The 24,976-nt window shown below is 49.9% G+C and overlaps 1 protein-coding gene across 4 annotated transcripts in view; it reads right to left on the bottom strand.

Moving 5' to 3' along the window:
- The window catches only part of MEGF6 (multiple EGF like domains 6), a 119,532-nt gene extending 98,013 nt beyond the window's left edge, over positions 1-21,519 (bottom strand). For all 4 annotated transcript variants that reach the window (XM_049801397.1, XM_049801405.1, XM_049801413.1 and 1 more), the window contains exons 1-4: positions 20,133-21,519; positions 17,382-17,516; positions 12,589-12,698; positions 1,512-1,616 (exon numbers count right to left, since the gene is read on the bottom strand). In XM_049801397.1, the coding sequence (XP_049657354.1) occupies positions 1,512-1,616; positions 12,589-12,698; positions 17,382-17,516; positions 20,133-20,218 (436 nt within the window). In that variant the 5' untranslated portion in view covers positions 20,219-21,519. The remainder of the gene's footprint in view (positions 1-1,511; positions 1,617-12,588; positions 12,699-17,381; positions 17,517-20,132) is intronic.
- Positions 21,520-24,976: the final 3,457 nt, after the last annotated feature.

The following is a 24,976-nucleotide window of genomic DNA, read 5'->3' as shown; positions in this document are numbered from 1 at the left end:
ACTACGGATGACACCGTTGCAAATGCCGTGGAGAAAAGGACAACCAGCCCGGGAGAGATGTCCCACCTTGCCGTGCCCAGAGATGAAAGCTTGCTGGTAGCAAGAGGCTGGAGCAGAGATGCGGCAGACCCACTGCCCTCACAGACATGTCTCAGACACGCTCCAGGAGGGGTTTGTGCCTCGTGTCAGGGAGGTCCGTGCCACCTCGGTGCTTGACGATGCCCAGGCTGCACCGAAATCACACCAGCCTGGCCGAGGGGCCGGCTGTTGCCAAAAGGAGCCGGCGTTTCTGCGATTAGCTCCGGTTTGGATGCCCTGAAGCGAGAGAGCAGCAGCCAGGCTCACGATCTGTACACCTGGGCTCCGGGCGCTTCTTTTTAATTCTTCTCACCAAGGAAATTGCTTCCTTGCGTAACTGAGAACTTGTGGACCGCTGGAACACGGGGCAGGGGACTCGTAACTGTCACACACGAGGCACTGTCCCAGCCAAGTGCAAGGAAAGCCTCCGACTGTAACGGACACAGTTCTAACTCCAGTTATCGATACGTATTAAAGACAGAGCAAGGAACAAATAGAGCCTAAAGTCAACAGCCCTTTTGGTGGGAAGAGACCAGCTCCTGCTGAGGACTATTCTAACGTCAGCTCCCCTACCTCCGTACACCCACCTCCTTTTCGGAGAGAGCAAGGAACCACATGTCTTTGAAGGAAGAAACATACACTTACAGATGGTTAAAAAAAAAAAAAAGTCTCATTATTTAATTTGCTGTTACAAATCAGTATCGTCTAAAGACAGTTTGAGTAACCGTTACTGCCCTGTACCTTGCAGACACAGCAGTTAGAGGGAAGAAAGTGTCAGCCATTTCTCTCTACAAGAGTACGAGGCACATTTTCTCTTACCAAATATGAGACATGGAGAACTATTCCAGCTTTTAGCAGTTCTTGTCATAGACTATCATGTTACCAGATCAGAACATCTCTGAATTACCAAACACGGGAAACTCAATAACCTTCAAGAGAGAATTTGTATATTGCACGAAGGTTAATTAAATAAAGCTTAGCAGCCCCAAAATAAAGCCGAGCCAAAGATACAACTGATCCAGCTAGTCAGAGCTTAACTATTTTCCTCTCTGATGTGGCAGCCCATTGCCACGCTCCCCCAGGCTGAGCTTCACTCCACAGGCCGTGACCCCAGGGTTTCTTTGTTTGACCCAACTTTAATCAGCTTCCTTCTCCGATTCCAGCAAATCCCTCTGCTGATGGCAGCCAGGAATAAAGGCTATTGTACAGTACGGAGCTGTGTTTCACAGCAAGCCACGATAAGCATTTCCTTTCCCAACGTCCAAGTTCCCCAAGCATTACAAACAGTGGCCAAAAAAAGTAGAGAGCAGATTATTGGAGTTTTGCAGATAAAACAGGGGCTAGGATAAAAAAAAATATCAGGGCATCCCTCGCCCTTTATCCTCTCCACTTCCGACTCAAAATTAAAAGAAGAATTTGAAAAGCCTACTTACCGTACTGACAGCGAGGTCCTTGGAAACCAGAGGAGCAGTGACAGAGCTGCGAAGATCCCTCGATACAGTTTCCACCGTTGAAACAAACCCCGTAACTGCAGACAGCTGCAAGGAGGCGGGAGAGGATAATTCCTGAGATCACCATCAGAAGCATACATGCACTAATAAATACCCGTTCACCGATTAAATTCCCACAGCCCTGTAGCAAATGTGAATAGTTATAAAAACATTGTTGAACCATTTTTGAAAGGCGATTTTTTTTTTGATTGACGACGCAGTACTCAAACAGTACACAAAGTCTCTCAAAATTTAGGCCAGGAGGTGAAGTATCTTAGGCACTGTCTAAGGGCTTGTCTTAAAGTGCAGCTAAGTGAGAATTCACGGGAAAATGGCAGCAGAGCTGCAGGGTTGTTGATGCTTTTCCAGCCCATGAGTGGTAAAATAGGTGGAAAATTACTCGTGCAGAATCATATCAGACCTCATGGCAACAAGGGTCAGTCAGTTATTTTGCAGCTGGAGGCACCTCTCAGGAACAAACCACTAGAAGCTGCTTTCCACCTCTGCGCTGAGCTTCCCGGGTGAGCTGGCTACCCAAATGTGGCGTCACCTTCTGAATGGACGGGAGGATGAAATAGAGCTAAACTGTAAGTAAGCCTGAGCAGCCACATTTCTCTGTTCTCACCAAGTGAAGTGTAAAATGTACACAGAGACAGCAAATGCTCAATTAGGCTTCTGAAATTCACCTTTTCAAATCATCTACGTAAAACCACAAACAAGGGTATGTTTTTCAAGTGAAACGTGTATTTCTCATAGCTCATGAAATGCAGCCAATATTTTATATTTCCCAGTAGAAAATGCTCATCTCAAAAGGAGAAACGTTGTCAACGAGTGACGCTGTCATGCGTGCTGTGCTTTGTCAAAGTGTAAGGACGCAGAACAAGTGCCTATCTTCCTTTTTCAGTCGATTTAAAGATTTGGACAATGAAATATTCTCTCTATTCACTGATCTGGACATAGCTGTGTTGCCGGCCAATTTCTCCTTTCTTTTTCCTGCACCTCCTCTTTTTCTTTCCCTTTTCGCTTTCATCGAACAAACCGTAACAAAATCCAAGAACAATGGGATTGGGTAGGAATACGCTTCACAAAAGCCGTGGGGAACCAGGTAAAGGGAGCCAAAAGAGCTTCACCTCTCTCCATGGTGCAAGAGAAGTCGTGGTAGCACCCGGTCCCGCAGTTCCCACTCGCCTACCCCGAGATCCTGCTCAGCCCAGGCTGGATTGTGGACAGCCCTGGGCCAAGAGCAGCAACGGGATCAACGTGTAACAGCTTATGCATCCCGGGAAGGAATGCACCGCAACTGCCAACTGTGGCACGGTCACCTGTGTTAGGGCCCCTCGTGTCCTGTTGATTCCGTTGATGGATCCAGAGAATGTAATTATTTCAAGTAGCTGAAATTACAAAAAGACGGACCTGGCAATCCAAAACCTGTTGGCTCAGAAACACACGCTTACTAGAAGGAGCAGGCGAGCAGACAAACGCTGACGGACCCCGGCGCAGCTTATGCTTGTGATTTACTGTGGCCGTGTGCTGGCTGAAACAGGCTGCTGCCCGGCACGGGCGCCGACCGGAGCGACTTGCCAACAGAATAAGTGAACCATCAACCTGCAGACATACACTGCATCCTCAGGAAGATGCCAAGCCTCCTCTGCCGAAGCAACGATGAGATTTGTCTTCGGCTTTGCTTTAGTGGAAACAATAGGGGGGAAAAAAGGAGTGCAATGTTTTTCTCCTGCTAGGAGATTAGGGGTTATTCCAATCCCAAGCCACACACAGAGGCAGCGGAGTCGCTGGTTAGTGTAAGTTGGTCACAGGCAGCTAGTGACCCCCACTCCAGACCCACGGTCAGGATTTGCCCCAGCTAGGTGCGGCTGGCTTTCCCGATGCAGCACACGTACACGCAGGAATTCGTCAGACTTGAGAAAAGCACCTTCCTGAATAATATCAGAACTGGCCTCTCCTCAAATCTTCAGCAGTCACGCTTCCTTTTAAAAAACTGGACTGCAGGGGTCAGGGTAAAGAGCGTTTTCAAGGATTTCGCTTTGTAAAGAAAGAGCCTGAGACGCTTCAGAACGACTGCAGAGTCCCGCGTGCTCCTGGCCACTCTCGTGACATGTCTGCCACTCCTCACGCTAAATTCACATCACGTGGGAAAACAACACAGCAGCATCTCCAGCGTTAACATTACCTGGGCTCATGAGTGCAGACAGGCTACATTAATGAATGAATGGATAAATAAATAAAAAAAAACACCTGGAAAGGCCATTTTTTCGTCTCTAAAGCTGCAAGGCTGCCAGTTCTGCATGTCCCTTCTGCCTTAAGGAAAAAGCTGGAGAATTAAATACGCCTCCAGCAGGTACAGCCTGGGAACTGACTGTCAGCTACTCAAGCGTGTTCAGTGAGGTCCCCAAGAGCCACCAGCGGAACCGGCCGGTGTGGAGGGCAGAGCGCTCCTGGGCACAGGCTGGTGGAGAAGTCCCCAACCAGAAAACTCTGGACCCTGCTCAAGGCCGGCGATGAAACAGCACCTTTGCAGTTACCAACTGAACAAACAAAGCCCACGATTAAATTACAAACCTACGTATGATACGGGCCCACCTGGAAACAATTATAACAACGCTCACTGGACTGAGGTTCCCACACACAGGCTGTCCATAACTTTTCCCTCCTCTTTGCAAGTTGGGAGCCCCCCTGGTTTCTCTTCCCATTCCAGCTAAAGCTGTAACTAATTAGTAACAGAAAGAACAGGTCTGTGATTACACATTTCATTTTGTGTCATTATAACTGGAGAGGAAAGGCACCCCGTGCAGCCTTCAAAAATGGCTCCAAATACTTGGCACAAAATATTCCGTGCCTGCTCCAAAACACCAATTGTGCATTCAGAAGAAAAAGGAATCACAGATGGAAACAGTGCAAGGAAGTGTTTGCATTTCTGGGGCACGTTGGCAGGACGCTTTGTGCACACAGGAAGATACATTTGCAACCTTACCAACACATTTTGAAAGATCACTTGGAACTTTAAGACATACACATTAAATCAGAGGCGGGAAAGAGCAGGTACTACATGCACAAAAGAAACCCAAAGCTTGCGGGTGTCAGCTTGCCACATCTGAAAAAGTTTCCCTCCTGATTAGCAGTGTGCTAGCAGTTGCAAAAACAGGAATCGTGTTTTGGCAGTATTGGCATCCCCTGTCACACAAAGAGATTACGTGGGCAGTAAAGGCAGGTCCCTTTTCTCCCCCCACCCTCACCTCCAGCCTCCTCTCTGCTAAATAATGATGGTGATGTAGTTAGTGCAGTGCAGATTCACGTCCTCAAAACTCCTAAATGCTGAAAGGTTTCATCAGCTGCGCAAAGCTCATCGACGGCTCGCGTGAAGCTGCCTGAAGTACTCTGCCTCCTGACGGTAGTGTGGAGAGACACAAATCAGCGCTTTGTTTTGGGGCTCAGTGGAAGTCAAATCACTGGGTCAAACCCTGGCGGTGGCCAACCCCTGGGGGCTATTCCGTCCGGTATTTACATAATTTATCGTAACGCAATCAGTTACAACCTAGTCTACATGGAAATCTAATAACCACATTACTAAGTTGCCCACTATTCTCCTCCTACCATTGAATCCCCCATGTATCAAATACTGGCTCCGTTTTTTCCTACAGAATCACAACTGACTTCCTAGTTTCTCCTCTGTGCTAGATCTCGATACTGACTTACACAATGCTTTCCGCCTAGTCTGCGGTGATTAAGAAGGTTTTGTGCAGGTTTAGGTGAATATGACATTCTACAAATGTGCACGGTCGCTGTCAAAACACACACTCTTACTAGACGAAGCTACGTACCTACTTTAAGGACGTTTGCTCTGTCACTTCTCTTAGAATGCAACTGCCAGAGCACCCTGGGTTTAGGCACGGCTGTTAGACGCAGGCGCTCCCTTGCAGCTGACCCAGCTCCAGCTCGCCAGCCTGAGCGATAACCTCAGCTCGTCCCAAGTCTCATTCTCACTGGTATCCAAACTCCCCCAGCGTTGCACCTTAGATGCACTAGAGCTGAAATGCTTGAGCCTCAGTGTTGGCTCTTTGAAGGACCTGATGATTTTTCAAATCCCCCTTCCAAAAAAAAAGAGCATTTAGTAATACAAAGGTAGCATTGAAGTCCAAATTCTCATCTATCCAAACTAATGAAGCAGTGATGAAATGTAGTTTCAGAAATCCAGTTATCTTCTCATCTAACGTTTTAGTCACTTTTCATAGCCACGTATCCTGGGGGACCACGGCGATCCCGTATCAATCCCGCGCTGGCCTGCTGGTGCAGAACACTGGAACTTGGGAAACTCTTTCACCAGCAGCTGCTCAGCTGAGCCACGCCGTGCGACGCCTGTGATGGCAAACACTTCCCCGTGCGCATCCTCCCACGTGGCAAGGCAGAAGGAGCGTTTCATTGCAACTTCCCATCTCTAGGCACGCGCCAAGATTTTCTAGGGCTGCAGCCTAATTTTTTCTAGCTCCGGTCTTGCAAGAAGGGCCATCTTCTGCTTTTTTCCTTTCCTTCAGGCCTCAACACGGTTAGATAGAATTGACTGAGTGGCCAAATTGCATAGTAAGGTGGTTTGGTTTTTCCTCAGTCCTTCACCTTAATCACGTAAAAACCAGACTTTAGACAGGGTCGCAGTAAAGCTCAGCCTGGCTCCACGATGCCCTATTTGCCAGCAGTGCTCAGCCCTCGGAGGCAGTTCGGCGAGACCCAAAGCACAACAATGGAAAATATTAGAAGCAATTGCAGCGACACAAATCGGGGATTAGAAGATACGGGTGTTATTCTTGGCTGTGCCCCAGATTTCTGAATGAGCCGGACAATTCCCTGCTCTGTGCTTCAGGCTGGCACATACGGAGTGGAAATCATAATAACCTACTTCCCAGCCCAGTGGGGTTGAGGGGCCCGCGGATCTCCCTCCCCTACGCCTTCCAAGCCTTCTGCAAACTAGCTCCTAATTCAGAGCGACAGAATTTAACGCAGTGAAATTTGGGAAAAGGGTAACGACACCGTTCTGGGAAACAGGAAAGAAAGGATAAATTACGGAAAGCATCACCTCCTTCTGCCTGAAAGGCCCGCGAATGGCTTTTGCGAGGATTTAACAAAGCGGGATACTTGGGAGGTCGGAGACAAGAGACTGATTTAAAAGGAAGGGTGACGGAGAAGAGCATTTCTCCTACAACGGATGGGCTCACCGAAGTACAACACGGCCATCCTCTGCGTGGACAAAGATGGTCTCCCAGGGGAGCGTACGTTAGAAGTTTAACCGGTACTAAGCTCGATCCCAGGCAAAAGGTTCAGAAGTTCAGTCAAAGCCTTTCAGCTGACAAAACAATGGGCCTCCAGGAGCCAAGAGGTGATGTACAAAGGAAAGCCAGCCTAATAGGGAAATTAAATTGTTAACCCAACACATTTCCTGCCGAGCCTTCCAACCTGTATGGCAAATAATGGAGCTGCTCCCCCCGCCGACGCCGGCTCAGCCGGCTCCTGCGTGCCTGTGCACGCTTGCCTGCGCGGCCGGGCTCCCGGGGTTCTGCAGCGAGCCGGGCTCGGCCGTGCCTGCGGAGTGCTCTTTCCCTGCTCACCAGATGATAGGCTAAAGCTAAGCGGAGTTGGCAGGAAGAAACGCGGTTCAGCGCAGGGTAACTCGCTCTGGAGCCTTTTAATAGGCCATTTGCGACTAATAAAAGTTTCTCTTTTAATGAGGCGATTAAAATTCAACTGCTTTCTACTCAGCCCCTGGGAATGCTCGGAGGGGTTTTCAGCATGTCTCCCACCTCCTCACCAAATGAACGTTAATTCTCCCTCTTTACCTAGGGCCAGGCTCTACCTCTGCCTGAGCTAAAAATCAGAGCAAAGCGTGATCCTAGCGAGGGCTGGATAAAACCTCAAGACAAAGACAACTCGGGACGGTGGCCGAAGCTTTAGACCAGCAGCTCAAGCCGAGCTCCCCCAGTAGCTACGGAGGTATCCAAACAGCAAACCCACTGCGGTGCAGGGTGCTGGGCGGCGTGAGCCACACGAGCCCCAGCAGCCAAAACTCTCCAGCTGCATGACGGCCAGAGCCGGCTAAACCGCTTCTTGGCCCGGCTGCGCTCACTTAGGTTGTTCCATTTCCTTGAGCTAGCTCATGAAGACTCAACGCGGGTATTTCCATCATGCTCGGCAGCAGAGCCATGCTCTCTCCGCAGCAGCAGTCCCAGCCGGGACGCAGGTTCCCTGGTCTCGCCGCTGTGCCAGCCTGAGCGAAGAGCCCGTGTTTTCCGCAGGAGCGTGCGGTGAGAGCAGAGCTGGCACCGGCACCTCCTGCTCAGTTCACGGGCAACTCTGCGACCGTGACAAGGTCACCAGTACTCAACCAGTAACGGTCTCCTCTTTAGCCTCTGCCATACTTATCGCTCTGTTCGGTGCCCTTCTGCCTCACCGCATCATTTCTGGACGTGGCAGGGGCTGACCCAAGAGCACAGGTCTGTTGTCTGCGGCCAAATGCCAGCTCCTCCACACAGATCCAGAGCTATGGGCTTGGTGGGACTCAGCTTTTCAACATCTTCTGCTGAAAGTAGAGATCATGGGCATTACCAGACAGGCAGGCCCATCGTCCCAGTCAGTGAGAGCTTTAACTGTGTTATTGAACCCACGTGGAATTTAAGTAGCATCTCAGAGGCCACTTGAAATGGAGGAGCTTAGTCTGAAAGTCAGTCTATCAGTAATCAGGCAGGGAAAGGACCTGATGCCATGCTAAAAATGCAAAGGGTGTCTTGACTTCTGACCTTTTTCCTTCCCAAATGGGACTGAGCGGATGAATGCTCCAAGACAGAGGGCAATGGAAACGCAATAAGCCCTCACACTTCCTCTACCAGCAGAAGGGACAGGACAAAAAGCAGGCAGACCGCAAGGGAACCGGGCGCCCTGCCTTTACAAGGTGAGATCCGACAGCTTCAGGGGGTGTTACAAGCAAGCACGGCTGTCATGATTTCAAATGGCACAGTAGGAGAGGAACAAAGACGTCAAAAATTCTCTGAGACCTGTGAGGTCCGTGTGGAGCCATTAGTCTTCAGATTGCTTGGCTTCGGCGCCGTTTTACAGGGTGTTTCTATGAAATTTTCCATCTCTTTCCAATTTATTTGCTCCCAGCAGAGCCCACGCACTCCAAGTCACTGCGTACTGTCCTCGCAGCTCCGTATTGACCATTTTCTCACCTGTAAGTGCTTAGAGACACAAACCTGCGTTTTGGGAAAAAGGAGCACAACCCTTCTTTTTTTGCTACAGACAACCACCAGCCCAGGCAAACAACGAGTACGCTCGGCACGGTGGCTGCAACGGGACAAGCTCTCTCCTTCCAGGCACCAGCACAGGCTCTGAGAGCCCAAAGAACTCGACTGAACCGGTACCCACAACGGTGCTGGGACCTCCCAGTTCATAATGCTGTTTAACATCACCGCCACGTGTCAGACTGTACGTCACGTTCAAACAAGAAGAAAGCAGCAGGCTTTGGCCGATGACACGCAAGTCTACGGTGGTGAAAATTTCCCCTACTAAAACATCGTATGCGTTGGGGTTTTTTGTTTTTAAGGAAAAGTGATGAACAGTCCAGCATATGGAGCAAAGAGAGCCCTGCAGTGAAGAGATGCCAGCCTCCAAGGGAAAGCGAGATAAGGTGTCCTTACTGGAGTGAATCCACCACACCGTGTCCAACAGCTCTAATTAAGCTGTCAACAGCGATGGCCTTCCCCACCTTTGTACTCCTGGAACATGATCAGTGATCTCTGAAGACAGATAGGAAGGGCCACAAATCCCGTTGACATATTTTGGCACAGCTTTGTTGCGTTCAGCAGAGCTATGCCAGTGAACGCAGGCTGACTCGCGATTGCTATACACAAAATAGAAAATCCTCTAAGGTACTTAGTGCCCTGGCTATGTTTCCCTGCCTCAGCAGTTCACTAATATTTACTGACTCGTTTCCGCTGCCAGCCCTTCCTACACTCTCTTCTGGTCCAGAAGAACACGCTCGTACTAAGGTCAAGGCCACCAGCAGGAAAAGTCATCACACCCCTGCAAACCAAAAGCTGGGAGCCCCTCAGGACGAGGATGGAGTTACAGAGAAACCAGAAGCGTTCCCCAGGACAGTCTGCAGATCAGGGGAGAAACTCCTGGCTCATCCCGCAGGATTTGCCTCAGTCCAGCCTGCGGGATGCTCATCCAGCTGCTGCTAGCCCAGCACCGGCTGCGCGGGGGGGGGTCTGGAAACAGGGAGCAAGAGCCCCACGGCCCCACTTCAGCCACCTAACCAGGTGGCCAGTCTTCTGCTGCTCTCAGGGGATGCAGAAGATGATTCACAGAACGATGTAACTCAGGTTTCTGCCCTGAACAACCCTCGGGAACTGCCCCTGACTGTGCAGAAGGCCCACAGAGATGAGGTCCCTGTTGTGCACGTTGCACTTGAGCTATAGGAACATCCATTTTTCCTGTCCCAGGAACTTAAGGTCACAGCCCGGTCCTGGTTTTAAAGTTAATGGTATTCAACCGGGTCTGACTGGCTGAAGGGAGACAAAGCCCCACGCACCAGAAACACACATGTCTCCTGGTGAACGTGTAACACAGAAGGGGAAACATTTATATTTTCAGCATCACAAGAGTATTAAAAGGACTTACAAGAAATCAAATATCAAAATAAAGATGTTAGAACGCGAGCTCCAGAAAGGCACTTGGAAATCCAACACACGCTTTCCTTGTGAGCTTATGCCACATATGATCAAGGCAACCTCTGACCCTGGAACCTGAACCCTCTCTGCCGTAAACACCAGTTCCACACTATCACGCCAGTGACGCTCTTACTGTCTACTTTCTCCCTCCTTGCCATGCCAAAATTTCTAGCGAAGTGGTTTTAAGCCACCGGACCTCCCTCTCTTTTTTCATTCCAGACCGACTCTGCAGTGAGCAGCCCAGCAAAGACCATTGCCCAGCCTCTGAGTGCTGGTCCCGGTGATGAGGATGATGAGTTAAGAGCGTGCCCTGAGCAGCTTTATTTCCTTTTCTCTGCTTCCTTCCTGGATGGAATTACTCACTTCCTCGGCAGGAAAAATCATTACAGGACGCACTTTTCTGAGTTCATCTGAGGTTATTATCTGCTCGCTGACAGTGGGTTATTAGGCATCCACAGAGTTTCCTCTGGCACAGTGGGGTTGCTCTCCTGTGTTGCAGGCTTTTGAATAGGAAGAATAAAGATTGGTTGGTAGACACACACTTTTTTTTTTTCTTTTTTTTTTAAAACCTTTGCTTCAAGCATCAAAGCGCAAGGAAGGTATAACGCAGCCTCTTTACAGAACAAAAGATGACTAGCTGTGGGAGACATTTTCCTATATTGTAGGTCAATTACAATCAAAAGCGCCTTTACAATGGAGTTGGACACAGCTAGCTTTCATTCCCTTGACAGCAAGGCAGGTCAGATCCCAAACGCTTTGCTGGTTCGCCTGCCTATTACTTAAAATGAAAGCTGCTTTTCTACGGTGAGGGTAGAAGCGTACCTCCAAAGCCTAATTCAGAAAAGATCAGAGCTCCTGTATGCAACTGGGCCGAGAATTAATAATGTATCACGGGGAGCGTCTGCGATTCTTCCTTGATGGTGACATTTATTTCTACACATACGCTCAGATAAACCTTTGTTTGATTCAAGAGAAGATTCTACTTTGCTCTCAACATCTCAAAAGCAACATTTAAAGTTAAATATTTCCCCAGCTGGATGTGGCCGCTGTGTTTAGGGGAAGGAGCCGGGAGCTACGCAGCATCTGCCTCCCATGTCAAGCAGTGCAGCCTGGAGGGGGAGGTGGGAATATGGGGCCCACGAGGATAATGCTGCCTCTGCCTTCTGCAATAAGAGCATAAAATCATCCTATATACTAATATTTGCACATCCCTAGCCTGAGTCAGGCACAAATCTGAATACATATTGCAGCTTCCCTGCACAGCTGGGAAGTAGATCCTTCCATGCCTGTTTTGCAGAGAATTACACTAGAGCAAACACAAGAGAGGAGGAAAGCCAGCCACAGAATACAAAAGTCTCAAGTTCTGGCTCTCAGCTTCAAACCTTCTAAGTGCCATCACTTCACCTGTGCTGGCACTTTGCTTTGTCCTCTGAGGCTGATGCTGCGACATCCCTTGCAGGATCCCACCGGTCCCGAACCCGAATGCTCATCCTTCGGCTGAACGAGGGAGCGGATGAAGGGGAGGACTGCAGAGATCTGTAACCTCTGTCAGGGGTATCTCAAGCACACACACCTTTCCAAAGTAGTTGAGGAGTCGCGCCCCTTTACAAGTGAGCTGCTGAAGGAATCCCGCGCTCGGCTGCGGTTCGGGGTGAGGAGCGGGGAACGGCCAGGGAGCACGTTCCAACCAGGCACCGCGCGCTGCCAGGCAAAATTCACTGCCTGCTGGAGCACAGCACCGAAGCCCAATTTCTCAGCCTGTGTGCAATTAGTCAAAGGCCGCCTCTTCCAAGGAAGCAGCTCTCACGAACGCCGAGTAAGACCAACTAGCCGGCAAATTAGCCATCACCGGCACGTTCAATCACACAGACAGCAATTACTGGCTTTTAGAATGAAAAGTCCACTCAGGGCTTGGATTACAGCTCTCCAGAGCTTCTGCCAATGGCACCATTTGAAACACCAGTTTGGGCTTGATTTTAAATGTTTAGTAGCATTTGGCAACCAGATAAATGAATGTGACTCTGAAAACCCTTTCATGCTGTGATGAGGAAATTCTCCACAGACAGAAAGCAACACACAGCGCTTCCTGGGAAGCCAGAGAAGAATCCTTCTGACACACAGCTAAAATAAATAAAAATAAAAAACCAGAAGCAAACAACAAAAAAACCCCAGTTCTTTTAAAAGACATATTTATAGCATTTACTGCAGGACTTGAAATGAGCACCCTCAGCCAACAAACCAATACTGACAGCAGCAAACAAAGAATCTCATCCGAACAGCGCGATACTTACGGTAGAGACAGCCGGCATCCCCTCCGAGCTGGGACCATCCCGGGCAACACCTGTATGCGGTCTGGTATTTCACCTTGTACACCTGCCTGTAGCCCGTGTAATACGCAGTTCTGAAACACAACAAAACGAGACACCACCCAGGCAACGTTAATTCCTGCAAAACGAGGAAACTGGAAAGAAGACAAGTTGTAACTCTAACTGTGGATGTAAATAAAATGAGGAATTTGGTTTTCAAATGTGCTGACATTTTTTTCCACCCGGGCTAGCAATGATCGCTGATGCTAAGCAAATGCTTCTTAATTTACTTTAATCGGGAACACGAGAGACTGGAGCGTCCAGGTCCTCATAACACCGCTGGCTCCTTTCTCCTTTTCTAAAGTATTTCACAGCTCTGAGCTCCTCTCCTAAACTACTTGTTAACAAAGGAAATTAAAATTTTAAGAGCAACAGGTATTTCAGTCCAGCTCTAGTGAGCATGAGCAGGTGTCTCCAAGGGGCTGGTGAGCTAAAAAATCGTCAGAATCCCAACAGGAATATCAAGCTACTCAAAAAAGCTCTCCGTGCAGTTGTGTTTTACATAGCAAGGCTGGTTAAGGCTGGTAGAACTGACTCCCTGATGGAAAGGGCTTTCGCCTCCTCAGTTCTCCTTCCACTCTGCCCTGCAATAACCCTCAGCTAAACATCGACGAGCCCAGCGCCGCAGCCAGCACCACGCCGGCCGCGCCACACGCGTGACCACATCTCTCCCGTCTTCCAGAAAAAGCTGGAAGCCCTCTCCAGCCCAGCACGGTACCGGGACGCGACGGCGCAGCCGCCTCGCCAGAAGCAGCGGCCGCAGCCCCACGCTCGGCAGGGCCAGCGCAGGTTTGGCAGACGATGCTGCGCTCAGGCAGAAGCTGAAGGTCCCGTTAACAACTCCTACCCATTACTTCCAGGGTGGGAGTTGGGGTACTAAAGCAGGGATTGATCTGAAGCATAAATAAATAAAAGCGACACTTCTTTCCTGGAAATGTGATGTTGTGTATATGTGAAAATCGAAACACGGATAAAACTTCTGAAGCCGATTTTTAAAAAGCTCCTTTGGCAGAACATGAAACTACTCCACCAAAGCAAATCAGACAAACGACAACAAATATTTGGCACAGCAGATGTGTTGTACATGTCCACCGAAAATATTTATCCTAACTCAGTCTAGTTGTTTGATTTCATCTGAGTGTTTCTACAAAACCCCTAAGTAACGGTGAACCATTTATTCCCATGAAGGAAACCTTCGGCTCCTCTTCGGTGCCAACCAGCATATGGAAGCACAGCTGAGAAAAATAAAAGCAGATACCCATTTTTTTGTACGAGCTGTTAACAAACGATGAAGGAAATACTCGTGTTCCAGAAGCAGCTGAGAAAGCAATTTACGGTCTCTCAGGCACCGGAACAGCCAGCGATCAGGCACACATCCATCTGGATCCTCTTGGTACCCAGGGCTATCCCCCAGCCCAGCCCAGGGCTTTAACGCGGTGGGCAGGGTGCATTAGGGAGCGCAAGAGGACACAAGGGGTGCGGGCTGGTGTTAACGCAACAAGCGTTCGCTGCGTGGGCCGGTCTGGAAAACACCGTCCTTTTCATCCAAAGTGAGAAAGGCTGCACGGCAGCAAGCAGCCTCCTCCTTCTGCCCTGCGTAAGCTCAGGAACGAGGAGGAAAAGATATTCCGAGAAGTAGTAATGTAGGAGGGCTCAGGACTAATCCTGGCCACCTTTCTGCCCCCAACGGCCCCAACCCTGCACAATCTCATCTCCACGAGCCCTGGTGAGCTTGACCGGACACTTCACACCCTTGAGTCAGCCCAAGTGGGGTCTCAAGGAGATGCAAATATTTTGACAGCCTCTGTTGCCTGCGGATATCTGGATGCCGCAGACTGGAAAGAACTGCATAGGAGATACTTTATCTTCAATGTTTCTGTTTTCTTTTGTGTTTTAAGGAGTCCCTGGCACAGAGAATGTTGAATGAGCCAGAACTAATGGAACCCAGGCTTAACAATCCTGCTGTGTCCTGCTGCTGAAAATCTACTGCCAGCCCCTCTGGGACAGGGCCCTCGCTCCTCCAAGTGTCGTTACCGAGGGCTGAGCAAAGCTACCTTCTGTCGTTACCTAATTCGGGAAAGTTACACAACCAGAAGCAAAACCAGCACGTTACCAGGAACCGCAACAAGCGCAGCCCTGAGGACGCTCAGCTCCTCCACGGAGGAGCATCGCTGGCTCTCTGAGCGAGCAGCGCTCGTGTCCTGGGGTTGCGGAGCAAGGTTTATTATTATTTTTAGGAAATGTTGCAATCCAGCACTCTAGGTGCAGATACAAGTCCTGTAAAAACAAACGCTACTGGTTTTGGAAAGCACAAACTCAGCAGACAAGCACCCCCTTCAGTCACCTCCCGACCCTACCTGCCCCAGGCCATCCTCCCTCCTCTGTCCACCTCCCCTAAACTCCGCTTACAGTTTAGGCAGAGCAACGGGACTGCAGCAGTGCCTGCTATGCTCCAAGCATGCCCGGGAATGTTAGGAAGATAGCTCTAAGGCTTACGAACCCTGCACAACAGCAGCTTGTGCTTCAGCCCCCGCACACCGCTGCTCCTCAGCAGGCAGCAAACACTGAGCACCGGGGCAAGGAAGAGCAGATGCTGGATTTTCCTAGTTGCGTCCATGACCTCAAAGGCACCGAGGCCAATTTCAGGCCAGCCCTGCGAGTGTCAGATCCTGAAGCTGTTCATATGTTTCCTGAGCCCCGTGCTGCCGGAGCTGGGTCCGACTGGAGCAGCTCCAGCGGGCGAGACAGAGGCTGCGTAGCATCCCCGTGAATGCCGAAACTGCACGCTCCGCTGCCCTCAATCGCTCAGCACAAGGGAGCTTGGCAGGAGATCTTCCATCTATCGGAATAAGCTTGCTGCGATGGGAACTCCCAAAAGAAGTTTAGAGTGAGGGGATATGGGACAAAATCGTGCCTAAGGAAAGTTCTGCTGATAGTCCTTTTACTGTCTGGCTTTTAAAATTCCTTGGGTGAAATCCCTCACAGCACCTCTAGGCTTCACCTTTATATTTTCATCAGGAATAGAGTTTTAGCACTCGGCTGTTCCAATATTTATAAAGAAGCGTGACATAAATTTTTTTCTTTTCGGTTCCTTGATTTACAATGTCAAAAACACACATTAAAGAACGAAAGGGACAGCTGGGTCTGAAGACTTCCCAGCCTTTGAAGTAGAAGCAGACAGGGCACCTATCATTTCAAAATCCTCTCTTAAAACATGGTCATAAGACGGACTCTGTTTGCTCCTTTATTACCGCTACACGGATATCATCACCAAGATAATTACTGGCAATTACAGGTTAGGAGGAATTCCTAAAGTCAAGACTTAAAAGCTGTCTCTAGTCCAAGATGCTTCTTTGAAACTACTACTATCATCATTATTTTGTAAAGGCTTGTAACTGTCTAATGAGGCCGGAAAAGCAGGCGGAATACAGAAGAAGGTTGGGCACATTGCAGTTTGGCTGCTGTGTAGGTAAGAAAAGTGCATTCATTATTTGCATTGCTGCACACGTTCATAGCCCTCCCTCTGCAACCCCTCCTTGCTTGGTCTCCCAGCTCCCAGTAAAGGCCAGTCGGTGACTCAAGGGATACAACAATTAGCTGAACGACCACATCGAGTTTTCTGCTCAGAGTACATTCGAACTCCTTTCTTGCCCATGCAAGCCTAACTCTGCCGAGCTGTACGCTCTTCTGAGGTGGGCCTGAGCACTGTCCTGCTCACAGTGTGAAGGGAAGCCGATGACCCCGCAGGAAAGCCTGCTAAACACCACCAGGTCAGCAGTCACCTGTCCTCACGGAGCATCGTTTGCACGGTGGCCACATTCATTATTTTTTTTTTAGACTGTGCACAATAAACCTCACTTGGACCCAGCTACTGCCTTCAGCTCTGTAAAACTACAGAGGCATCGAGATGCCTCTGCTTTGAAGCCGAGACATCTAAAGATACAAGAATAATGCACATGGTGCGATTAAGTCATTTCATTAGCATGGCACGATCATAGGAAACAGACGCAGTACGTTGTCAGAAGACTAGAAACATCTAACCACAATGACAAAGCTTCTTTCGAACAAAAGCGATACATCTTCCCGCCGGGAATTCCTTAACAGCTTAAAAACTCTTAGTGTCACAAAGATGCCAGGTAGGGTCAGAAACCCCTCCAGTTAGATGCACATAGAGTTTACAAAATCTCTCGTAGTCTCCTGGTTTTAGCCAAGAAAAATATCTAATAAAATAGCTCTATTGTTTACAGCTAATTTGTGGGTTCAGAGCCACGTCTCTCTCTGCACGTAGCTCTCCATTTACATGGACCCCTGCACAAACTGCTTTATTACCCTAACGCCAGACCCACTGAAGGCCAGGTACCAAGTGCTGGGTACTTTCACCTCTCTCCCTGGAGAGCTGCCGGGGATTGAGGAGATCCACAGCCATGTTGTCTGGTCACCAGGACTCCTCGGAGGGTACCAAGCAGTTATCGAGCCCGTTTCCCGTGCCAGACTACAGCCCGGGCAGCAGGATGGGCACACATACATGCGCGGCTCTTTCCAGCCCTCACCTCCTGCGCCCGGACCCTGCCAGCTGCGTGGCCACCGCCGGCACAATGGGCTCTCCCCTTTGCAGACGCAAAAGTGAGCGACAAGCTCCCTTCCCCGCTGCTGCCGGCGAGAAGGAATCGACTTCCATCACGCAAGGAGCAAAGCAAGCTCGAAGGAAGAAAACGTACCTCCGCTCGTAGCCCGTGCACCACCGCTGTCCTCCGCAGTCCTGCTTCCACACTTTGACCGTGCGGGTAAAGGCCTGGGCGCACGGCTGCCGGTGCCCCACGATCGCCAGCTCCTGCTCCGCGCAGACGTTTGGCCTGGCACAGAGAAACAGAGGTGTACAGGGGTCTGCACGCTGCTGCGAGAAGGGCGCAGTGCCTCCACCGCTTAAACAGGCGCCAGCTACGGGCAACTTCATTTCCTTACTGAAAGAGCAGGAAGGTCTTACGCATATACAGTGTTTGCCTCTCATTTAATGAAATCAGTGCACGGAAAAGAAATCTGCCAGGTCAGGCAGCCACAAGCAGTTGTCAAGTGCAGCCTATCCACCTCCCCCCAAAACTCTTGGATGTGATGCTCTTGGAAACAGATAGCGTGTTAACAGCGCGGCACTGGCAGCAACAAAACATACAGTATAATCGTATCATCTGCGTTTCCCAGAAGCATGTCATTAAGCCTTCGTGAATCAGTTAAACATTGGAGAACTACAAGGTGACCATCACAAACCCGTATTCATAGATGGAAAATTGCCACAGAGAGAGGGGACACGTTGAGTAATCCCGCGCCATGAGTCGGTGGCAGACACGGGAAGCCTGCTTCACTCTGAACCCCATTCTCGAACCTCCAGACCCACGGCCAGCGACGAGGCTCAGAAACAGTAGCAGAAATCTACAGCGATATGGTTTTATAACATTGCAACGTAGCAAACTTCAGTGAGATAGGGAAGCTGCCGACATTTCGTACCTCTAGGTCCTGGGTCGCTCTACAGTCCACTTGAAAAATGCAGCAGTGCTTTTCCACTGATACGTTAAGGCTAAGTTTTAGCCCTAAAACAGAGAGGATGGATAGGAAAAAAAGGCAGCAGCCTACACGACGTGGTAGTACAATAATTGCTGTCTGTCCATTCTGTCCGTTCTCAGTTAACAAAGGAAGCATATGCTTTCTTTGCACCTAGGGGCCCATTTTTCCTGACTATTGTCATTGCGAGCACCAATGATAGCTGCATCTTCTGACAGTGTTTGGGAAGAAAAATTATTCTGCTACTAGAAATGATACATCATTTTATTAATACTGCTTTAAATCAGAATTCAATTTGCTGTCTTAGATGCTTTCTCACTTATTCAGAGCTAAGGGTTGCAAGACTAATTCCAGTAAGTAAAGTGAAAACATATAAATCAGTGAGTCAGAAAATAAGGAAAATACCATTTGCACTTACTTTCTTTTCTAATCCTACCTCTCCTTCACCAAATACGTAGTTTTAATTAAAAATGAAAAGGGAAACATTTGGCCCTGAGTTAATAAGTTATGAGCCATTTGTTATTTGGAACTGCTTCTGTTGCTTGCAGTTCTTCAAAAGGGACCGAGAGTTTTCACAAAGGTACTTTCTATAAAACAAGTTAAACTAAATCATTTGGACGTGGTGAAGCATAGAGATCGCAGCTGGCATCTGACTGCTCCAAGACGTTCAATTACACCGCTGTTACAGCAAGCCTGGCAATGCCTTTGGGATTAATGGCATGTTTCCTTCCCCCTCTAGCTTTGCTCTAAAATCCCCTCTCGTCGTCCCCACATGTGGCGACTGCCGAGCTGTTTGGCTTGCAACGCTCCGCACACATCGCTTCACCAATACAACACTCCCCGGCGCTAACGGAGACTGCCAGAGCAGCTCTTTTATTCCGTGAGTGTCTCCGTACAGAGAGAGCTGCAAGCTGATGCGGAGAGCGGCGTTTCCCTACCCCTGGACCTCCTCTGCTGTTAGCCTGCAGGCGCCTCACTTCCAAGCTGTCTGCGTGGCCAGAAACAGAAATGAAAGGAACCCCGAGGACGAGGTTGGCAGCGGCACCGTTTTGGTGTCATTTATTACAGCGAAGAAAGGTTCTTGCATGCCCCAAAGAGCGGTGGCGTGTGTAACGGGCACCGTCAGCAATGCCCTATGGGAAGTGACAGCACTGCTCAGGCGCTGGCGTCTTCTTTTCTCTGACGCTTTGGCACACATCTCATCTCTAGTGTCTCATCCAAGAAGTCCTAAAAGTGCTTGTCAAGGCAGGAGCACAAAATCTCTGACACAGGGAGAAAAGGCATCTTCTTCCAAAACCTTTGTCTGCTGAAAAGGACCCCTTTTCAACCGAAAAGTTAAAAACATCAGGGAGAGTAGCTTGGCGTTCACACACCATGCAACACTGGGCTCATTTACAAAAAAGAATCAGAGCGATCCCCTGCATGGAGAGATCATCTTCTGGCAGGAGACCAAATTTGCAAGGAAGTTTCCCAAGGAAGCCAAACGATTAACACCAAACTGTAACTGTAAAATTTAATTAAAAAGAAAGAACTACATCATGCTGCTAGAGTAACAGCCAAAGGGGGAATGAAACATGCAGTAAGAGCGATACATGAAGTGCAATAAAAATAGGAGGTCTGCGAAGAAAGGTCAAACTCCTTACACAGCAATCGCCTCTCGCACTCACACAATAGCACCATTTCAGTTAAAAACAGTGAGTTACCTCCTACAAGCAAAGACCATCCAGATTTTCAAATTTCTATTCCCCTTGACATACATCTGGTACTAGATAAAGAAACACAGGCCAGCCCTCCCTCTCCCCTTCACTCTCTCTGCTCCTCCCTTCACCCTTGATTTTAAAATACTGTATTTAGCTTCTGCTGTACAGTTCCCTCCCCTATAAAAAACACTCCGGTATTCTTTTCTTGCTACTTACATATGGGGCTGAAGTTTGTTCCCAGAAGCAAGAGAAGATATTCGCAACACCAGCATGAATGACAGTGCCACCGCATGAAATTCCATCGCAACAGCTCCTCTCTCCCCCCGCAAGGCGCTTCCAGTGGTGCCGGAGAATCTCACACCCTTCTCAAGCACGACTTGTGAGTCCCTGTTCCTCAAAGGAGGACACTCCTGGCCGGCTCCTGCTCCCCTCTTGCCGGCGTCTCTCTTTCTTGCAAAGGACAATGCTATCAGAGCACACAGGAATTCTTGCACGGGGAGAGCAGATTTATCATTCCTAGATGCTTCCTCCCATATGGGTTCAGTTCAGCAAGTTTCTTCAGTCCACGGGAAATGATTATAGTGCAGATCGTTGCTGGGTTTTTCCCAAAACCAAAGCTGGCTTCTTATGCTCATTTCCTCGTAGTGAAGCGTACTGAAGTGATTTTTCCTTCTGGCATTTGCTTCTTGACAAAGCCCAAAGACCTGGTGGCTCACAAGACCTGGGTTCTGCCCAGCGATGAAGCCCCATGTGGGTTTAGCCGATTTGGAGTTGCAATCTGCTTCGCAAGGCAATATAAAAACCAGCACTCGGCAAGGGAAAGGAAAAAGAAGGGATGCTCTCCTGCGCTCTGAGAAGCTCACCTCCCTGAGGGCTTTTCCAAAAGCAGGCAGAGGGCTCGTTTACCCCATCTGTGTAGGTGAAGCCGTCCTCCTGCTACAGCTCCCCACCTTCCTCCAGAGTCGGGCTCCAGTAACTCCTGCGTGCGCACGCACACTAAGAGCAGCTCCCCTGCGTTTCAAGGGAGCAACAAAACTTTCCTCCTGCCTTTCCCAGGTCTAGCTCCTTCCCCTCACATGCTCTCTTGTTTCTTTTCTTGCTGACAGTCAGAAATCCCTCCCACCAGCTGTGGCCAACCCCGACGAGAGGAGGGGGGAACCCTGCAGAACAGTAGCAGAAATGATTCGGGTTTGTTTCTCGAAAGACAGCTCTTTTGCACTACCCAAGGCCAGCTCCATACACACCACCCAAAATCCCCTTCCCAGCAGCTCTAAAAATATCCCACAGAGATTGAATCTTTCCTATGCGCTCTAACAGATAACAAAATTGATCACTTCCCAAGGAAATTCTGCCGTGCATGTAAAACAGACAGGGACACATCCGACCTGCGCTCGGCTGCTAGAGCGCTGTTAAATGACCTGTTCCCAGCGTGGCAGGGAATACACTGGGCAAAGAGGGAGTTGGGGAACAAGATTAAACTGCTATCTGCCTTTTCCCACCAAACTCCCCACTATATAGGCAATCAGCACAAAAAGAGCCATTGACAAGGCTTTTGCTGCAGCCGGCTGACAGCCCGCCGACCCCTGTGAAATGACAAAACGGAGAGAGAAGTGCCCAAGCCTAATTCTCAGACGGTTCGCTGCTGAGTTTCCTCTTCCAAAAAACTGCCACGAGTATCACCAGTTGTTATTACCAGTCTCAGCAGCAACGGTGAGGACCGAGGGGCTTACAGAGGGCTGAGCTGTCTCCTGCCTCCCCTCCTGGAAGGACAGGCACAGGGCAGCCGACGCAGCAGGATGGGGAAGAGGAGAGTAGAGCAGGGATGCTGCACCAAAACTCTCTCACCAAGGGCGAGGAGGAATCAAAGCAACAGCTGGAAGACCCAACCTTTGGCAAATACTGATTTCTGTGAGGGAAGTAAGGTAAAGAAGGTTTGGGTGGTCTCAGCGCCCACGCCATGCACATGTTTTGCCCCTGGAAGACAATCATTGTGTTGAGACTAAAGTCAGCAGTGAGCCATGCCCAGAAGTCGGTAGCTCCTGGAAGAAACCGAGGCAGCTGCTTTTCACACCTTAACCCTTCCAAAGTGACAGCCATCGCATAAATCATTTAGGTCAGAGAAAAGAGCAGGTAAGAAGAGCTAACGTTTCCCCTTCGAAGTAAATATCTGCCAAGCCTAACAGGTGGGAAGACAACATCTTTCATTCTTCCTAGAGAAGCAAGGCAACTACATAAAGATGTTTTATAATGATGGAGCAAGCTCCAGGAGAAGTTCAGGCCTCCGTTTTCCTGTCAGGACTTCAAAAGTTAGGACTTTTCTTACAGTAGGAAACCCTAAGACTGCTTCCAGTTAAGTCTTTCGGCGTTAACTTACTACCGCTACCCAGCAGCTTTCTTTACACTTAGCTCACCCTCTGTTTGGGTCCAGCTGTGGCAAACACAGTGCTGGCTATGCGGTCCCTGGACTTCCAAGACATCCAGATGAAACCTCGGGACCTGGCGAGGCACCAGTCGCTCCCGGCCCTGGCCAAATGCCCGCTGGCAGGGTGGTGGGAAAGGTAAAAGGGATCCTGCTCTCCAGCCCAGCAGGCTGGGAGCGGGCAGGGACTGGAGTGTGGCTCCCTCTCCAGGACACGGCTCAGCGTCCAGGGAGAGGGTTTCCTCCAGAGCCAGCCACAGCTCCCAAGCCATGTCTCAGGCGATGGTGCCGGCTACTATAAGACCACTTACGAAGAGGATCCAGGCTGGTCTGGCTGTGGGAGGCGGTGAGCGGTGCGGCCAGCCTCTCTGGCCACCCCCGGCAGGCCGCTGGACGAGAGAAGAGGAAGCTCTGATGGAAAAAAAATGTGCTTTGAGCGCGGCGCGCGAAGTTCCCCGGCGTAAAGCCAACTCTGCGATTCTATTGTAAGACGCCTTAAAGGAAGCAATGAGGCTTACCCGCTTAAACCGGCTCATGTGAGCAAGGGTTGCAAAGAGTACACGCAGGAAAGAAGGGTATCTGAAAAGCCAGTACTGCCTGTGAAGTCAATTTTATAAGTTTTCAATCTTGCACCATTTCCCAGCACGACCACCCGCTGAAAACGTAGTTCTCTGGCTCAGGGTAAAACGTCCCTGGAAAGCAGTCCCAGATACCATACGGTTCCATAAATCGCGATGATAATACTTGTGCTACAGCCAGAGACGACGGAAACAGAAACGCGAACCCGCTGTTTCCTTCCCAAGCCCCGGGGAAGAGCGGAGGGACCCGGCGGGGGCCGGCAGCTCTTGCGAGAGAGGCTCTGGAGGCGGCGTGCACGTTGGCAGGGGCCATTGTTTGGAAAAATGTGGCCACGCAGCGTGCGGCCGTCCACGTCTCTGGCTGCGGGGAGTGCCTGAGCCTGTCACTGATGACGGAGGGCGGTGGGGACACCTCTTGTGTGAGGCGTGACCAGGTGGAGGATCTGCTCAGCCTGGTGGCAGAGCTGAAGGAAGAACTGGAAAGGTTGAGGAGTATCAGGGAGCATGAGAGGGAGAGAGATCGGTGGACCAACACCCTACCATCCCTGAGGCAGATGGAGGCCCCACAAGAAGCGGAGGATCCCCTGCCCTCTTGCCACCAAGCAGGAGGAGACCTAAGAGATGGAGGGGAATGGATCCAGGTCCCTGCTCGGGGAGGCAGGAGAATCCCCTCCCGGTCTCCCTTACCTTCCCAGTTGTCCCTACACAACAGGTATGGGGCCCTGGAACTTGAGGACCAGGCCAGTGAAGATCAGGGTGTAGATGAAGTCCTATCTAGAGAGGTGCCTAGGCCCAGTCAGTCAGCCCCACTCATCCTCACAGCCTCTGAAAAAAGAAAAAGGAGGGTAACTGTCGTAGGCGACTCCCTTCTGAGGGGGACAGAGGGCCCAATATGCAGACCTGACCCATCCCACAGGGAAGTCTGCTGCCTCCCTGGGGCCCGGGTAAAAGACATCACCAGGGAACTCCCTGGTCCGGTTTGGACCTCTGATTATCACCCATTGCTGGTTGTGCAGCTCAGCAGCGATGAGATTGCAGAGAGAAATCCAAAGGCAATCAAAAGGGACTTCAGGGCACTGGGACGATTAGTGGAAGGATCGGGAGCACAGGTAGTGTTTTCCTCAATCCTGTCAGTGGCAGGGAAATATACCGGAAGGAACAGGAAAACACACCTGGTTAATACGTGGCTCAGAGGCCGGTGCCATCGGTGGAATTTGGGGTTTTTGTTCACGGGGAGGTTTATACAGCACCGGGCTTGCTGGCAACAGGTGGTACCCAACTATCTCAAAGGGGTGAAAGAATCCTCCCTCGTGAGATGGCGGGGCTCATAGAGAGGGCTTTAAACTAGGTTTGAAGGGGTTAAGGGATAAAACTAGGTGCACCAGAGATGAGCCAACCAGGTTGAAGAGACGGATGAATCATTCTACAAGCGGCTGACAGTAGTCTCAGCATTGTGTGCCCTTGTTCTCGGGGCCGGGGGAGTTCAACTTTCCAGACTCTGCTGGAAAGACAACACAGCAGAGTAAACAATCTTAGGAGGTTCCTGGAGTGTGTGGAAGAGAATTTCCTGACACAGCCGGTGGGTGAGCCAACCAGGGGAGGAGCCTTGCTAGACTTACTGTTTACAAACAGGGAAGGACTGGTGGGAGGTGTGATGGTCAGAGGCCGTCTTGGGCTTAGAGACCGTGAAATGATAGAATTCTCAATTCTTGGAGAGGCAAGGAAGGGGGTTAGCAAAACCACCGCTATGGACTTCTGGAGGACAAACTTTGGCCTCTTCAAGGCACTGGTTGAGAGAGTCCCTTGAGAGACAGTCCAGGAGGGATGGACATTCTTTAAGAAGGAAATCTTAATGGCTCTGGACCATGCTATTCCCACGTGCCGCAAGTCAAACTGCCGAGGAAAACAACCAGCCTGGCTGAACAGGGAGCTTTTGCTAGGAGTCAAAAAAAAAAGGAGAGTTTATCATCTCTGGAAGAAAGGGCAGGCAACTTGGGAGGAGTACAAGGATCTTGTTAGATCATACAGAGAGAAAATTAGAAAGGCAAAAGCTCAGCTAGAAC

Source organism: Accipiter gentilis, chromosome 1, assembly GCF_929443795.1.
Source record: "Accipiter gentilis chromosome 1, bAccGen1.1, whole genome shotgun sequence".
NCBI lineage: Eukaryota > Metazoa > Chordata > Aves > Accipitriformes > Accipitridae > Astur > Astur gentilis.
This window is presented reverse-complemented; position numbering and strand designations above follow the sequence as displayed.